Source organism: Rhinolophus sinicus, chromosome 1, assembly GCF_057876585.1.
Source record: "Rhinolophus sinicus isolate RSI-liver-muscle chromosome 1, RSI-T2T, whole genome shotgun sequence".
NCBI lineage: Eukaryota > Metazoa > Chordata > Mammalia > Chiroptera > Rhinolophidae > Rhinolophus > Rhinolophus sinicus.
The window spans coordinates 118,517,019-118,536,023 of NC_142501.1; the positions used below are offsets into that span (position 1 = coordinate 118,517,019).

The 19,005-nt window shown below is 37.9% G+C and overlaps 1 protein-coding gene across 1 annotated transcript in view; it reads right to left on the reverse strand.

The window, feature by feature from the left end:
• CUBN (cubilin) overlaps positions 1-19,005 on the reverse strand; it is a 245,413-nt gene that overhangs the window by 95,040 nt on the left and 131,368 nt on the right. Inside the window, exons 32-38 of the mRNA XM_074324816.2 lie at positions 16,195-16,354; positions 14,361-14,474; positions 12,476-12,586; positions 11,048-11,176; positions 9,910-10,042; positions 3,263-3,468; positions 2,145-2,329 (exon numbers count right to left, since the gene is read on the reverse strand). Of these exons, the coding sequence (XP_074180917.2) occupies positions 2,145-2,329; positions 3,263-3,468; positions 9,910-10,042; positions 11,048-11,176; positions 12,476-12,586; positions 14,361-14,474; positions 16,195-16,354 (1,038 nt within the window). The remainder of the gene's footprint in view (positions 1-2,144; positions 2,330-3,262; positions 3,469-9,909; positions 10,043-11,047; positions 11,177-12,475; positions 12,587-14,360; positions 14,475-16,194; positions 16,355-19,005) is intronic.

Consider the following 19,005-nt stretch of genomic DNA (forward strand, 5'->3'; position numbering starts at 1 on the left):
TCTCTATTTTTTCTTTGTTAAGAAAAACTAAAAGGATGCAGTATGCTATTATAATGTTATCATAATGGAAAAGAACACTAAATGAGTAGACCTTATATATCAGTGTAAAATAAAAATTGTCATTAAATATATAATATGATTGCAATAATTTAATGTGCTTAAAATTATTTATATCTTTGCTGTAGAATTACATTAATAAATGCACTATGATTTATAATAAAATTTGGGGGTAGAAAAGTGGGAACCAGGATACTTGCACACACAGAACATATTGAATGTGCTTTGGGGTTTCAAAGGGAGGAATTAGGAAGAAAGGGAAAAAACAAGAACGGGGAAAGGTTTAATGAGAGAAAGTTATCCTAAAGGAGATTGTATCTCCACAGAAGAAGCAGAGTTAATGACAACAAAAGGATCATAGTTTGACATAATCAATAATGTTGTAAAGATTTTATAGGGGGTCAGATGGGCACTTGGCTTATTAGGGAGACCACTTCATAGACGGGGTAGATGCCTGACCACTGAGCTGTACAATTGAAACGGAATAATACTGAATGTCAACTGCAATTATAAATATTGTCAAGTATAAATACATATATATAAATCCTCAATATTCATTGAATAAATCCTCAATATTCATTGAATAAATCCTCAAATATTCATTGAATTAAATTAAGTATCTGTATGCATAAAACATGCTGATGGTACAATGTTATGTGTGTGTGTGTGTGTGTGTGTGTGTGTGTGTGGTCACAGGATGTGGAGTACAGCATAGGGAATACAGCCAATGGAACAGTAACAGCTATATACAATATCAGAGGGGTAGCAGATTGGGGGCGGGGGGCTATCACTTTGTGAGGGGTGTAAATGTCTAACTATTACATTGTTTTCTACATCTGAAACTAATAATAATAATTAAAAAAAAGAATCATAGCTTGCAACACCTTCAAAGCACTCAGTCTTTTTCGATTGGTTTAAAATATTAAATTACCTATTTAGAAATATATTTCATGATAGTTTCCAAACACATAGCATAGAGCACAGTTTTTTTTTTCTGCACATGTAGATGGATGCTACACAACCACATTTCCCATTCTTCCCTCCATCTTCTAAATAATTTGGAGCAAATTCATTATAATTATTATTATAAATTTCTCTACCAAAGCTACTATGTAAGTTCTTTTCCAAATTATGTAATAACTATTTCACACATGCTGAGCACCTATCAAGTACTGAGTTCTAGGCGAGGCAATGTGAACACAAGGTGAATGAGATGAAATCATGGCCTTCAAGAATCTGATTGCAAAATAGTCAGATGCACAGAAGCAGAGAGTAGAATGGTGTTCGCCAGAGGATGAGGAGAGAGGGAAAGAGGGAGATCACGATCAAAGGGTACAAAGTTTCAGTTGTGCAAGATGAGTAATTCTGGAGATCTCGTGTACCGCAATATGATTTTTGCTAACAATACTGTATTATATACTTTAAATTTACTAAGAAGGTAGATCTTAAGTATTCTCACCACACCAAACACACACACACACACGCACACACACACTAATAATAATAATAACCATGTGAGATGATGGATATGTTAATTAGCTTGATTATGGCGATTATTTCAGTGTATATGTATATCAAAACATCAAGTTGTACATCTTCAATATATACCATATTTATTTGTCAAATATATATCAGTAAAACTGAGAAGACAAAGAATCTGATTGTGTTTCTGGAAAGGATATAGTGATCAATGTCTGGGTGGCAACGATCACCACAAATTTTCTATTTTTATTTATTTTAAAAGGATCCTTTGAATTTTAATATCTTAAAATAAGAATAAGCCTCATAATGGGATATAAGATAGGATAAATAATTAAGATATACATATATGCCTAGATAAAGCCCAAGGGGCAAATTATAATAATGCTAAAAAACAAACAAACAAGCAAAAAATCTTCAGTACAAATAAACAGAATACCAGAATTACCTTTGTGATTCAAGATTATAAGTAATCTAGAGGGTAATCATGATTTAAAGCAGACCATCCCATATGATTTGCTATGCTTGAACAGACATTAACTTGGATTTATTTTTGCCAATAGCAATTCACCAAAAGTTATAAACATCGATTGCACTTGGGAACTCACCCTTAATTTGTCATAATAGCAGTCTTCTGCTGATTCAATGTCTAGCTCCAGTATTCTACCATGGACAACTTGAGAGGCATTCACATTCACTATCCAGTGGTAATCAGAGTTGTGGGGGTAATTTCCAGGCCATAAGGGAGAGGCAACTTTCCCATGAGTTCCCACAATATTATCATTGCCAAATACTAGGAGGAAAAACAGAGCAGTAAATCAGAACTACTTAGAACAGCTCTCTAATCAAATGAAAGAAACAAAAGGCAAGGGGTGTTGAAAAGGATGGACCTCTAATTGACTATGATTTCTTTTCTGAACACTGAAAGAAATACTGCTTCCCTTTTGGTCTCTGTGCTATCTGTTAATTCATGGAGAGGGTGATTTTGTGAATGGAACTCCATCTCCTTAAAAGGTTGCATGATGTGAAAAGAGAGGAAAACTTCCATTTGAAAAAGGGTTGGTTCCCAGTCCCCAGGGGACTTGCAGCCATGGGAAGGGGTGGTGTTTCCAGCCCCATTCTTCAATTTGGGTTTACCTGTTTTACTTTGTCTTACAAAAGAGTAAAACATGCTTTTAAAAACTGAAAAAGAGAAACTAACATTTGGGAACCACATATACAGTAGCTAATTATGAAAAAGGTGAGGTAGAAAATAAAAATAGTTAACATTTTATGTCATTAGAAGAATACCCTGTAGTTCTTCTAACGGCATCTGAGCACTTAAACCAATCCCAAAGTAATACTAAAGGTTTTAAATTTGAACAATATAGAGTTTATGTAATCAAATGAAAGACATTTCTACAAATATACCAAACCTGAGCTATAATACCTTTAAGGCTGACTCCTTAACACAATATCACAAAAAAACGCTTAACAATTAGGTAGAATTAAAGCTTAAGAAAAATATTAGAATCCTTGAGGGTTCTCTCTGGCTCTTAATGAGCCACTCATAAATAATTTACTTTTTCTAATATATTATATAATGAAGTAATTCCACAAAGACAATAAATATAGGAGAATAGTGTAGAATTCTGGATTGTTCTTAGTGCATTCCTGAAAGGAGTGTTATCCTTTCTAGTTTGTAGGACTCATTCTGGAAGTCATCAGTGAAATAGAACCAACTTACTGTTAGTAAAGGTGGCCTGGAAGCCTGTGCCACTGCTGGAGCCATCTGAGACAAATCTAATCCAAAGGATATGCCCAACAATGGATGAATAATTGAGGGGGAGGACATTTCCACAGTATCGTCCCACCAAGTGACCAGTAGCGTTTCCTTCCCGGATCTCTACAAAATCTCTGCTACAGTCCTGAGACTCCTCCAATTGGAAAGTTCTGATTTGGAACAGAAAGGAAAAAGAAAATTTTAGGGGGGTACAAATTGAATAAATTTTGGGATTACCCTGAACCACATCACTTGTTGGGTTAACCTGTTCATTTTGTTTGATGTTTTTTACCTTTAATCACAATATTTTCAACTAACTGAAGAAATTTCTTTCACTGGGTGAGGGGGTTATCACTTTGTGAGGGGTGTAAATGTCTAACTATTACATTGTTTTGTATACCTAAAACTAATAAAAGAGAGAGAGAGAGAGAGAGATAAACAGAAAACAGTAAATAAACAAAAACAATTTATTTCACTAAATACTAGTCAAGAGATACAAAGATAATTAATATACTGCCTTCAAGGAGTTTTGTTTCTAGGGGGAGAAATTGGTCAAGAATACAGACAAAAAATATTATGAAGCAGAATATACTAAGTGCCATCAGAGCTACAAAGTTGTGCAAGAATTGAGAGGCAGAGGTGTCACATTTGATTATGGGGCTCAGTAATAGCTTGATGGAAAGATTTTTTTTTGAGATGGTAATATAAATATCAGCTGAATTTAGGTGCAGAAATGGTAGACAGAGAATGCATGTCAGTAAAAGCATATATGCAGAAAAAGGTGGGGTATATTTAGAAATCTGTGAGAGGTCTAGTTTAGTTGGAACTTTGAGTACTTTTAAGAAAAGATTCGAAGACATAGCTGGGGCAGTATGTTGGCCTAATTTTGGCAGAACTTAAATGCCAATCAAAGGCACATGCATTTAATTTCTGGAAAGGTAGAAAAAAATATGCTACTGTTCAAGCATATCCTATTCTTCTTGTTTTATATTTTGCAATTATGATGACATGGGGGAATGGAGGGTGGGAAATAATATCTATGTCACATAATGGTCATTGGTAACATATATAAAGTGTCTGTGACACAGGTGCTAAATGAATGCTTTTAAAATTTGGTTTTGACACTTAAAAAACTTGGATATTCTTGAGATAGTATGGTATTGGTGTAAGGATAGACAGATGAATGACATAGAAAAGAAAGTCCAGAGAAAAAGTTACAAATATGGAGCCAATACAGCCTAATCCACAGCTTCAATAAATCAATACTTCAACCCCGATCTTATGCAAAGTGTAACAAAGAATACAAAAGAGGGGACAGACTCCAACTTATTTAATGAGCTTAGTACAACCCTGAGAGTAAAATGAGTCAAAGAAGGTCAAAACAAGAAAAAGTTTAGGTCAATCTCACTTAACAATATAAATGAAAAATGTTACATGAGATGTTAGCAAAATGAATCCATCAGTTTGTAAAACGTAAATCTCAACCAAATTTAACTCACAATGGTTTAAGATTAGAGCATCTATCAGAGCAATTCAACATACACACACACACACACACACACACACACACAGATTAAGAGAGAAAAATAGATGCAAACATATGTTAAGGTGGAATCAGTGGAAAGAGCAGAAAAGCGTTTGATAAAACTTGACATCCATTCATCATAAAAACACTTAGAAAATTAGGAATAAAAGGAAATTTTCTTAAATGGATGAGAAATGCCTACCCAAACCTATAGCAAATAGATGTAAAAATTTTAGAACACTTTCTTTAAATCATTAACAGCACAAGGAAGCCTGATCTTATTACTTTGTTCCACATTCTACTGAAGGGTTTTCCAGGGCAATAAGAGAAGGAAAAGGGGGGAAAGGTTGAAAGGATTGGAAAAGAAGAGCTATAAATTGTAATTCAAAAGAGCGCATTCGGTTTTAGATATTTACTGAGCACCTTATTATGTCAAGCCCCCCACTTCTAGGCACTGAAGATACAGCAGTAAACAAGAGAGACAAAAAATTCTATCATTCTAAATAATGGAATGGTTATTGGGTAAGATAACATACAATAATTAATTGGGTTTCCTTATACCAGCAAACAAAAATTTAGCAACTGTAACTAAGTCATCATTCATTCAACAAATATTTGACACTCTCCTATACCGCCACACACTGTCATGGGGACCAGGGATAGACAACGAAGAAAACAGATGATGCTTGTCCCGTAGGGGGGCCTGTATTATAGAAGGAGAGATAGATAACAGACAATAGGTATATGACGAGGCAGTGATAAGCAATAAGTGGGAAAAATAAAGAAAGGAAGGTAGGGTTATTTTGGGTAAGGTGGGCAGGTTGCATCTGTAGTTTTTAAATGGATGATATTTCCAATAGCAACAAAAAATAAGATGCCTAGGAATAAATATAGCAAAATATCTCTAAGACTTTTATGGAAAAAATATGAAGTTTCAGTGAAGGACTTAAAAGAAGATTGAAATAAATGGAGATATTCCAAGTTTAAGAATATGAAGAGTCAGTAAATATTCTCCCAAAATTAATCTGTAAATTCAATGTAATTCCAGTAAAATAAAGGATGACTCCATTTATGTAAAATGTAAAACAGAAAGCAATACTATATAGTGTGCATGGATATATATATATATACACACACACATATATATGTATATATATATCCATCCATATATACATACATATATGTGTTTGTACATATGCTATACATATGTGTATGTACATATACTAAAATTATAAAAACATTTGTGGAAGTGACACACACACAATTCAAAATATGGGTTACCTCTGTGACAAGAACATAAAGGGAAATGGATGGAGTACTTTTACTGTCTTAGGTCATTTTATTTATTTAAAATTAATTTTTAAAGAAAAATGTAATTGAGTGGTTAAAAAAAGGTAAAGACATGAATGCAAGCTACTCTTTTTTCAAGAGTAATGGGAGGGAGTCTTTGTTGAGAGAGAGAAGGACAAGATAAAAAGAAGAAAGAACGACCGAGTAAGACTATAGAAAAGAACTGTTGGGAAGGGGGAAAATAATGTCTTAAGAATAGAAAATGTTCTTCTCAACTGTGTGTGTTTTTCAGCCAATGTTCAATATTATGCTGGATTGCGAGATTTCACATGACGCTAAGTGTAGTGCTCTATGTCGGCTAATGGATGAAGATGCTTACGGTGGAGACAACTGCCTGGGGGCTGTGGCCACCTCCAGCCCCACGACAGGCCAGTGTATCGGGCACACCTCGGAGCCTTCACTGCTGCCCAGAGCCCTGGGGCAAACTGATTGGTCAGCTCTGCTCTACCACCAGCTTCTCAGGCCAGACACTCACAACCATAGGTGTCTAGCCAGACAAACAGTGAGTAAGTGGCTACCACAATCCTATCAAGGTGGGTTACTACCGTACAGATATTCTGGATCTATGTTCTGGAGTTCTAGCAGCAAGCTATTTGTAGACTGATAACTGAGTAGCAGAAGAAATCAGGAAATACACACATCAGGCTAAATGAACAATACATTTGTCTTTCGTCTTTCTTGACGATTTGATTTTTGATAATAAAAAGAAATGTATACCTACAATCATTTTGTTAAAGGAATTGTTCTGCATCCATCTTTAGGATGATTGCCAAGTTTTGCATTTAAATTCAGGCTCAGTTTTATTGCCCATAAAAGTATCAACACCGTGAAATATGCTAAAATTGTTTTCTTCTGCTTCTCAGAAAAAAAGGAGAAAGGGAAGTCATTTTCCTCAGCGGGTGATTTACATGAAATCGCCTCTAAAACCCTTCTACTCAGAGTGTGCTACACAGCATAGCCTGTGAGCCTGTGTGAAATGAAGAAGCAGGCTCCATCAACCAACTGAATTAGACTGTGGATTTTCGCAAGATCTCAGGTGGCCAGTACGCATATTAACGTTTGGTCCACAGTTTGGTCCAGAAGGTTACTAAGTGCAGGGTTTTTTTCCGTTTTAGTACAAGAATGGTATGATCCAGTGCTAAATGCCAGAAAAGACATTTGATTAGAAATGATGGGAGGATGATAGCTACCAGAATCAAATCCAACTTTTTAAAAAGCTTATGGTTCCTGGAAGTCTTTGTTTCAGGTCATTACATTTTGGAAACAAATCTCCCATTTCCAAACACTTTGGCTAAGATTTGTGCATAAAAAGTATGACGTGGAACAAAAAGAGTACAATCACTGCTTCTCATTATCTCGTTTTGATCCTTGAACCAAGATCAATCCCTTTCTAAAAGCACTCTGCAAGCATAAAACATATTTTTTTGCTAATTCCTTCACAAAAAAACTCTTTTTTAGTTTTTATTTCTCCCCCCCTTTTTGTTGCAGATTCAACCATAATTTCTCCAGTTTTTCTCCCTACTCAATTTCACCACAGTGCCCACAATCCAAACCCCATGTTTTAGAACTTGATGTATTCCATATGCCTCTAATATGCTTCTCACACACCCCAGAGGAATGTCTACAGGCATCCATCTGGATGTAGTTTAGATCAGGGCAGAAAGAACTTGCAGGCCTTGCATAAAGCCCTTCTCGTTTTCACCTGCATAAAGAGAAACATCTTGCATTCTATAAAATTTATTTAAAAATAAAACACAAGCAAGTAACATAAAATAATCAAAATTAATTTCTTATGGGTGAGAAAGGAAAAAGCTGAGTCACTACGATTTGTCTATGCAAAAATTAGGATTTTAGTGTCCCTTAAACAGTAAAATGGGTGGAACTCATTTTTTTTGTTGTTTCTCTCCCACCTTCTAGAAGGTGAGCTCAGTGTTGTCCAATTGAATTTAGCTGCAAACTACCATACAAGATACTTTAGAAATGGTAAAGTGAGAGAATTTAACATTTCATTGAACATCTGGCATGCATCAGCTTTGTGCTATACATTTTAAACTTAACATCTGTAATCTCAACAGTGGCCCTATGTGTATATGATTATCTGCTCTAGATGAAATGTATCTCTTTAGGTTGTAAATGAATAGCTTCTTGACATTAATTTATTAGTAACCCATCAAGAAATGAGACCTTAAGAGTCTTAAACATCCCCAGTGCCTGACCCAATGCCTGGCCACCACTGAAGGTCAGATTGGTCAGCAGTGTGAATGTGGTAGAGATCCAAAGGAAAAAGGCCAGAAAAGGAGCCCTTTTATTTGGCCATCAGCAGGCCTGCTGAGCCATGTGAAGGACTTGGGACTTTACCATGAGGATAATGAGCATGTGTTATTCATTATTATGTATAAGCATCTAGCATGGGAGTAACATGAGTCTGACTATGTGCCTAGCACATAGTAGGGGCTTGATAAATATATGTTGAATAAAGGACATATAGATCAGGTAAAAATTACATAGTTACTGTATATTACATATATATATAGGTGTGTATATTTCTTCCCATACAGAATTTTGTGCTTTTAGTACAGACAAAAATAAAAACCACTTTCTGATGTAGCAACTTAAACTTGCAGTGCCTTTCAGGCACTCAGAGGGTGTCTTTGTTTTACAACAATGCCACTTGTACCCTGAAGAGGCACTTTCTGATTGATGGACTGAAAGAAAGCAACTTGAGATGTTTGAATGTGGGTCCACAAATAGGGCTGTTCTCTCTTTTTTAATCCGTTCCTAATGCACCGAAGACAAGTCAAGGAGAACGAGCAAGACTTTTTTTTTTTTTTTAATAAACAGACCAAGTGTCCTCAAAACAATCCTCCTCTCTCAGCAGTAAGTAACTTACTGGATTCTCTTCAAAAGCAGAATTAGTAATCCCAACCAAAGCCCAACTGTATATAATATAGTATAATAAATAAACTTTCCATTCAAAATGTCAATTTAAATACCAAAATCTTATCATTCAATATTTGTTAAGCATCTATTCCCAGTGTGTGATGTATCACAGGTACCTCTCTACTGATGATTTAAAAGTCTCATTTCACTTACCATGTGCTTTTCACCACTTACTTCCAGAAAATGCATTATTGTTGTTTAAGTTAATCAAAGGCCACTCAGAACGTGGTGGGATCCTATGATTAATTCCACACCCATAGATCATATTCAAAAAGTCTTATAGTTCAATGAGGAAGATGAGAGTTATTTAACAACTCAACCACTAAGTTCCAAAAAAAATTACCAAATCATTCTTCTGTAAGAGTAGAAGGAAAGGGTGGAGTGGGGGTGAGGAGGAGATAACGTATATAGGCAAGAAGCCATAATTGAGATGGGATTTCTGCTGGAAGAAAGAATGCTAGTATTTTCTGGAAGGATCTAAATGTTTCTTTTTGTTTGCGTGTTTTAAAAAAAGATAGAATTCCTGTTCTCTGAAAATGAACACAAATTAATGCTCAGGCATGTACTTCTGTAATATCAGGCAGGACTCTGGAACTATTCTCAAGAGAATTTTAATGCTATTTATAACCCAAACTATGACTAAACCAGAGGAAATTTGGAAACAGACTTCCTAAAGTTCCCACCGTATTCTCTAACAGTTGCTTGGACACATATGCTATTAGTTATCCATCCTATTAGTAACAGTGCTTCCTTCCTGCAGATTCACTGAAACAATACACCATAAAAAAGGATTTACATAAAAGACAGCTGGAGCCGGTTGCCAGGGGAACTGACAATGTTCCAGACACATTCCACGTTAGAAGGATAAACTTCCGGGTAGCCAGGGCTGTTGAAGACGCCTTCAGTCATGTGGAAGCTTCCACCACAAGCTGGAAGGAAAGAGACACAAAGTGAGTGCCAGAGCCAGGGTCCAACGAGATAAAGGAGAAACAGCACTAGAGAACCTGTCGGCAATATCACAGGACAGCCTGTTTCCATTTCTCATTAAAAAGAAGAAAAAAAACATCCATGCCATGTAAAATAAGGAAAAGATTCTGAAAACTGAAGAATAAAATCTACAGGGTATGGCAGATCAGAAGAAAGCTCTGTGGTTTCTTTGCTCAAAGCCTTTTCTCCCTGTGAACTATAATTTCAGGTAATAAAAGACTGGTTTTAATCCTACAACCCACTTGGTATTTCTGACCAGGATGAGTTTCAGCCCTGGCCTACAATAGAAGGCAGTATTCCAGCACTTGCCTCTCAGCGGAACACAGAAACACACATGCAAATCTTCTATGTGTTGTAAGGCTTTTCAACACGAATAAAAAGGAAGCTGCCAGATGACAAACAGCACTTTCCTGGCTAAGAGTCCCAGTACTAGGTGGCTCCACTTGCCCCTTTTACACCCACGCCACACCCATCCAGCTATCAGTGACAATACTAGATCCTGCCTGAGCTCAAATGCGAGGCCAGGGAGACTGGAGAACAGCAGTTGTTCATCCATGAGAGATGTCATCAGACATTGTCCATCAGGGGCTGCGTTAATGAACATGTCATGGAGGAGAACACCAACACACTGACAAGCAAGTCAGCCAAGATCATTCAACCAGTTCTCCCCACTTCCAGATTTCCCTGTGAGCAGCTTTAGTCACAATAGCCAAGGTATGGGAACACCCTAAGTGTCCATGGGTGGACAAATAGATAAGATGTACACAGTTCATTACTGCTAGAATCTACAAGTATGTTAACCTAATTTGGAAGAGTGTATAGTTAGTCACAGGCGTGATCTCAGGAAATTAGCTTCTGGCTCTAAAGGTAAGAGCCCCAAATGACAAACCAAGGATTTTGACCACATTCCTCTGAATCGGGTAGCACCATTTGCTAACGTGTCTTACCTGAGGATGACGCGGCATATGTAGCATGGAAACCATCAAAACTCACACTAGAATCAGAGATGAACCTCAGTGTCAGAGCATTGCTGAAGGAAGTGATGGGGTGGGGCATGGTGGCGCCACAATAGCGGCCTAAAGAATGAAAAGAATGACAAGGAGAATGGACGATGATACAGCATAGGCCACTATTTCTAGCACTCAGGTATCACCTGAACACAAGAGACCCAAGCGAATAGAAGACATCACGATTAGGAGAAGCATTTGAATAAAGGTCGGTGTTGGAGACAATACCCGAGAATTGAAAGTGAACTATAAATACAAGCATGGGGGAAATCATTTATAAACATGATAAAGAACATGAGGAGACAAGAAAAATGTAGGTGACCTGGCTCCAAATGTAACTAATGCTAACATCTCTAGCACGGTAGGAACCTGCACAAATAAACATACTAATACTTAAAAGCAAAGTACCGTGGCAGAGGGAAGCATGGCTGCTAGAACCCGAATACCTAGATGCAACTCCTAGCTCTGCCATTTACTAGCTACGGGACCTGGGTAAGTTACTTAAGTTCTCTGTGCCTCAGTTTCCCCACTTGAGAAACGAGAATATCGGTAATCATGAAACCTGCATCATAAAGGTATGAAGGTTGAATTACTATTTACTGAGTGCTTAGAATAGTACTCAGTACAGGAGAGTTCTACGTAAGTGTTTGTTAAATAATTAATATACCCTCATCTTCAATCAAATGCTTACAGATAAAAATCACAAAGCATTGTCCCCTATTGTCTCAGGCTCTGTGCTGGGCACCAGGAATAAAGCAACGAGTAAAACAAAGTCCTTCCTCTAGAGGGATCCCGCCTTCTAGTTCAGGCAGAGCCGCTCAAACGCGATGAGGGACTCACAGAGGAAGTTGAAATCACCTGAGATTATTTTGCTTGCGGACATTTCAGAAACCAGACAGTGGCGATGTTTGGTTTCACTGAGATATCTTACAAACCGAATTCCAGATTATTTATTTACTTATGACTTTGTTTGTTTGCTTGTTTCCACTGAGGACAAAACCAGGGAGGGGAAATGCCCAATGTGAATATCAGAACTGTGGACAACTATTACAAGAAATTTCTCACAGAATATTATCGAATCCTGGGATGGACTGCATTTCACTACTATCTAAAGTGGTGGCAACTTTTCAATGGAAACAAACAAACAAACAAAGCAACTGTTCACATCCTTGTGTATCAACAAACTGAGATTCTTGAATCCCCACATTAAATCCTGCTTTCTTACCCCCTAATTATCTTTATTTGGCTTATGCTGCTCGTTGTTTTTATTGGAAACATTCTAACCTTGAATGACAGCATACACATATGTTAGACTATAAATAAAACACAGCCCAGGCCACAGATGTGCATGAGTCAACACCGCAGTACCTCGGAGGGGCGCGTCGTCATAACCACCATCCAAAATTTCTAAGAAGTCTCGGGTACACATCATGCTGCTTTCAAGTCCAAAGTGGGTAAAGGAGAGGGTAATATGATTGACTGTAAGGAAAAAGAGAAGGCTATTTAATAAAGTACTGGCAAATAAACACAGGAAGAGAAATTCTACCTCTGACAATTTCACCTGCGGGTTCATGGTGGAAGAAATGATTTGGCAGATTTGTACAGGGGTTGAGTGGATGAAGATAGAAAGGGACCACTACTCTGCTGAAAGGTTTCCTCTGACGAGTGATGGAATTGATGTTTTTGAATATGCCTATAGAATTGGAAATGCAAGTAAAGAAGGGGACTCCGGGGTAGGTTCACTCCTTGGCCTGCGGGGAATGGCTTGTTGGAATATATGGTCTTTACACATTTTTGTATCAGCCGTTGCTGTGTTCTTCTCCCAAGTATTTTTCTTTATAGATCAACTCTCTTAAATCCTGATTCTTTCTGTGTGATTGTAAATAAGATTCTCTTTTCTCCCGGGCACATATATCCTAGCACTGCCAGTTTTACTTCAAGGCCAGAGCCAGGGCCCTGAAGGTTCAGAGTCATTTATAAGAAAGCTTTGAATTGCTAGCAGAACACCAAGTGCCTGGGTATAGTTTTCTTTTGTTGTTCTTCCAGGGGCCCTAGTCTTCAGAAGAGGATCTTTTCTTGTTGCTCTCTTTGAACCAGTGAGATCTTTCACCTAAATGCTTTACAACTCATTAGAAATTATCCTTAGGTGCAGAACTGCTGGGCTCAAGGCAGGGGGCCTCTTTACCTAAGGTTCAGGCTCCTGCAGGCTCCCTGCTCCCAGGTTGCAACTGGCTAAGGATTACATCACCAACCTCCAAGTCATATGCGTGCCAGTAAAGATATGTATCTGTTAACTCTTAGCATCCCTAGGAGAAGTGTTAGAGAATATCAAAGCCAAACTTCATTTTTCAGATTAGCTAATGGGGCTTCATTAGCTTAAGTGATTTGCCTATTGTCACACAGGTCATTAATTACAGAGTGAAGTCAAGAACTTAATGCCTTTCCCACACTATGTCTGAAATCATGAATTTTTCCTGAAAACTTCAAGGAAGGGCAGGGCTCATCTGAAACAAGATCCATAAGGGCCTCAGACGACACTCTGTGGTCACTTTGCTTGAGTCCGTAAGGGTCCCCTCATTTTCTTGGTGTGTAGAAGGTGGAAAGTAATTCTCACCACCAGATTGTTACCAGGTCAGAAAATAAGATTTTAGGATTCCAAAAACTAAATCTTGCAAGCACTGATTAAGTGTTTCTTCCAGGCCTATGCTGGGATTTTTTACTGTTAATACATGCATTCCAGGAGAGACTGGGTTTTATAATTAGCTTCTGCTTTGATTAAAGATCAGTAAGCTCATGACACTGCATTCCCAAACTACGAGTCATTAATTTTTCAGTTTGTGGTTCTTATTCTTTATTCCTTTAGCAACAGTCTTGTGCATCAACCACACTCAAGGCACACATGTCAAAAACGATTTATTTATCAATTATTTTTAATTACTCCCATCCCACATGCGGGTCAATATAACAAGGTTATAGGTTTGGTGTGTTTTTTTAATTTTTTTTGTTTTTGGTTTTTTTCTTTGCTAGGCCTTGAAACTTCAAACAAATTTGAAATTAAGAATAGAAATTACTTCCCTATCAGATTAGGAAATGCTTGTTCTCGTGCACATCAGGAATTGGGACTTCCGAAAAAGGAAGATGAAGGCCATCAATTGTTACCACCGGGAAGATAAGGACATTATTAGTCATAGATGGACTTTCCCACAGACACCATCCATCCTGGTTCCTTTTCTGTTTCCTTTTTGTTACTTACATGGAGGTTGAGCTTGAATTATCCAGCTGCAGTTCTGATTGTTTGGATACTTGGCAGGGAACAATGGGGAGGATATCGTATCAAATGAGTCGGTGAGGATGTAGCCCCCACAGGCTGAGGAACACAGAGACACACACACATCATTGACTTTTGATTTCCACTGACTGTGTAAAGCAAGTACTTGATGAAGGAATACATAACTGAGTTTTCCTTATTTCTGACATGCAGACCAAGGAAGTACTTTGACAAAGAAGCTGCACATAAACCATGAGAGAATGGGAACACACTGTACATTTCTAACAACATTCTTCAATCACAGGAAGTGGGGAGTGACATAGAACAACAGATTAAATGACTATGAATTGCCTGAATCACTCAAACAAAACTGTGGCACTGATTCACTTACATTGCCTACTCATAAATTATAGGTATAGGAATAATATTTTTATGGAGTTCTTTTTCTAGGAAAATCAATACGCAATTGAACAAGACTTCATAAGGATTATCAGAGAAGTGCAAAGCTCTATGGGAGGGCAGGAGAAGAGCTTGTAGCCAGTGAGTGTAAGAGGCATCTCACGAAGGAGACAGTGACTAAAGGAAGAAACTGGGGGTGTGGAAGAGTAGGCCAGGGGGAGGCAGCCTGAACAAAACATAGAGGAAGGTAAGAACCGCATCTACACAGACTTGGCTGAAGCACAGGGCACTTGGGGGGGTGTCAGAAGCGAAGCTGGAGAAAAGATCGGGGCAGGTTCCTGGGCCCTTGGGTAACATCTGGAGGACCTCGGGCTCCATTCCCGAGGCAGCATGGTGCCAATACAGATGTTGGCACTCTCAAGAGTGTGATCAGAGCAGGCTTTTTGCGAGTTGACTTTGAAGGCAATGGAGAAAGCATGGGTGAGATTGAGGAGGTTGAGAAGGCTGTTATCAGTGTCCAAGAGAAGACCTACTGGGGACGTTGTTTGTTTTTTTTACTCTGAAGCAAAGCATAAGTGCTTAATTAAATGAAAAAAAAAAGGGGGGGGGGGTGAAGAAACTGTTTTTTTCTTTGAAAGAGCAAAGAGTGATTGATTTATGCAGTCTGTTTTGCTCCAGAGTGTAAAATGTGTCTTTGGGAGCCCTCGATCCAGAAGCTATGCCTGGAATATAAGCAAAGGCACTGAACCAGACTAAATGACTAAACAGACTAAACTTATCTGAAATAACAAGGATCATCTAAATAAAAATCAGAGGCATACTGAAGCAGACCAGCGACCTGGGTTCCATCTCTGACAGTGAGATAGAGGGTAAATCTCTAAGAAAGACCAGATAAAAGGGAAGGGGTGAAAAGATCTAGTAAGAAAAACTGAACAGTGGTGATTCAAGAACACAGTGGAAAACACTGGTTCTTCGGGTGGACAGTGGCAGGGTTCAGAAATGCCTTGAGGATTAGAATCAGAGTACATTCCAAGAAAGTCTTGTAATTTACAGGGGTGAATCTCCTTCTAGCATAAAACCTAGGATAAATGCTAGGTGATTTATTATAGAAGAATGGATTTGGACACTTTCAAAAATCATATCTCTAGTAAAAGCTACTTTTAAGTATCATTCTGAAACTTGTTTGAGAGCTACAGAGATCCAAAGGAAGTTAGCACCTTCTAAGTTAGACAAGGGTAAATTGAAAGGATCAACAATTGGAATAATGGCAAATCATAGTGTTTTGGTTCTATTCAAATTACTGTGTAAGTACAAAGCTGGGATCAATTTCTAAAGGCCAGTCTCATTTTATTACAGCACCAACAGGGGCACTTTTCAAAACAGATGGCCTGTGCCTTGGGGAGGCCCACATGGTACTTGCCTTGCCTGAAACGAGCTCGGAAGCCCCGGTTCTGTCTGGAAGGGCCAGACTGAAACCTCACAAAGAGGCTGTTTCCTGAAGAGGTGATGGGGTTAGTGGGCTGCTGTCTTCCACACACACCAGCAAGGCGGGCAGTGGCGGAGCTTAAACCATCATATGCCTACAAAAAAGACAACAGGGAAAATAATGGTTCAGAACTTCATACTTACATCTAGGAGGCCCAAGCCCCATGGTCTATCTGAACATTGGTGAGCTAGTGGAAAACAACACATTTGCAGGATCTAGTGCTTTATTTTGTTGTCATTCCACGGGCGTGTCTGAGTCTTGAGCTATTTCTAGGGACACTCTAGAGATTCCAGTAGGAAGGCCTCTTGTCAGAACTGCTGTTAGACCTCCGGATGTCTTTATAAACGCCATTGCTTAAATAGCCCTCCACCCTCCCTGATTCCAGAGCAGTCACATCACAGGCCACACCTCCAATATGTGCTGAAAATGTCTGTGGCAAGAATGAGTACAGGAGCAAATGGATGAAAAACAATGACGAGTAACCATTCATGTTCCGAAACCTAACATTTGCTGGCACTTTTTGTTCTTCACAGGGCCGTGGTCAAGGAGGAGAAATGGCAGAATTCTTTCAAATGATATAGTGAGATGTGAGTCTGCTTTAGAAAATTACCTCATAAAATTAAGAAAATATATTGGGCTCTGTGTCTGCCCAGTGCTATGCTGGGACAAGGTGACCTGCCATACTTACCAATGGAATAGAGGTTACATTACATGCACCCAAAATTGCTGTACTGGTTTGGGAAATTCAAGCTTGCTCATTTTCTTGGAACTCTGTATGTCTGGTGTGAATTTTTTAATGCTCTTATGTATCAAGCAGGAGTCTATGAGTTCTTTTCCTTTGGGTGATAATAATAATAGCAACCCCTCGTTAAATGCTTACTGTGAGCCAGGAACTGGATTCAGCCCTTCATGTACACTGTCTCATCTTCTCCTCCCAACAATCCCTTCATTTTCAACATGAGGACAACTGATGTACAAAGAGTATAAGCAATGTGGCCATGCCACACAATTCCTAAGAGGGAGCAGGTCATGTTGAAGCAGACAGCTGGATTCTAGAGCACAGAATTGAAACTCTCCTGTTGTCCAATGCACGATATCAATTAAGTAGGCCATGGGCCTATCACCAGAGTGGGATTAAACTATGAAATTAAAATATGGCTGTTTCATTCAAAATAAATTTTCATTTATATATAATAAAAAGTCTTGGGGAAAATTTAAAAGTTGAAGGATTTAATGCAAGGAAGATACACACCAATGACTTTAAATATCTAGGGATGGTTAGAATCAGTGTTCTCTTTAGCATGTAAGTATGAGGCTATTCTTGGTTTTATATAGTATATAAGTACACGAGTCAAACATAAATAGAATTTTTAGCTCTTTCACAAGGGGGCTAAAGATTTTAAAACAATGAATTTTAAATAAATGTGGTCTGGAGCAGCAATTATTTCCTTTCTTCTTTTTCTTTTTTTCACTTACCGTTCACCTTTTAGACCTATATATTCAACAAATAAAACATTAAAACTGATTTTTATTTAACATTTAAAGATGGATTAAAAACTAAATTACATTTTTCTTAACCAATTCAAAATGTAGTGTCCAATCTAGTATGACTGTTTCTTTTGAACACTTTGGACACCTTAAATAGTAGTCAAAATAACATATAAATCATCATTACAAAACCTCTTACTACATTTACACGTCAGCCTGCTCTCAAATATTACCATCATTGGTTCAATTCAAGACTTTATCATCTCTATACTTGGTTTCCTACTTTCCTAAGGTGAAATCTTAATAACCTAGATTCCAGTAACGTTATATTAATACCATCTTGCTTTAGAGAATACCTTCTAGAACGTCTGGGTTACAGGGTTTGGGCAATATACCAATTGATCCTTGGTCAAGACTACTTATACAAGACTACTTGCTTTTCTTAAGATAATTTGTTTGTTTGTTTCTCAAACTCCAGTGGATACTAGGGTTCTGTGACGTACATAGACACCCTCACCAAATAAACAACAGCACACTCATTCAGAGGATTTTTTACAAGTCACTCAAAAAAAGGCAAGACTCTTCTGGTGTCCCTGATTTCTCCCTAAATTCAGAGGTCTAGTGAGTAAATAGATATTGTTCCTTGCCTTTGTAAGTTCTCCTTTCATCTCTGAATGGTTGCAATCCTTGTAAGGAAAAATTTTTTAAAAGTAAGGTAGAAAGTTAAGGCTGGAAACTTAAGAAAGGACATGAATGAGCCATTGCCCTGGGAATCCTTTGAGGATTACTCCTTTAAGGGGGGTCTACGTGTTTCCCGGGCTTCCAGCCCCCAGAGAACCTGGAATTACAAGACCTCTGCTGAAGTTCATATAGCTGAAACATTGCTTCCCAAGGAATGGATCCAAGGGAAGTTTCCTAATGTCCCTGCACCCTAAATTTGATTAATAACTGTATGAGTACTATCTCATACACCCTAACCTAGTCCTCAACAGCATGCGATGCTTTTAATGAAGAAAGTGAGACACAACAGTGTGTTAGCTACTCAAATATTGTCTCATCCAATGGGTGCTAATGATCCAAAATCATGAAGCTAGTGAATAGCAGAGTCAGGAATTCGATTTTTTTTCTCTCCAAATTCTACATTATATACGTTACTTTTCTTTAAAATGCTTGTGAGAGTTATTAAGTCACATGCACTTAATTGTTATTGTATGAAAGTATAACACCTCAGTTATCAAGGAGACAGTGGTTTTTTTT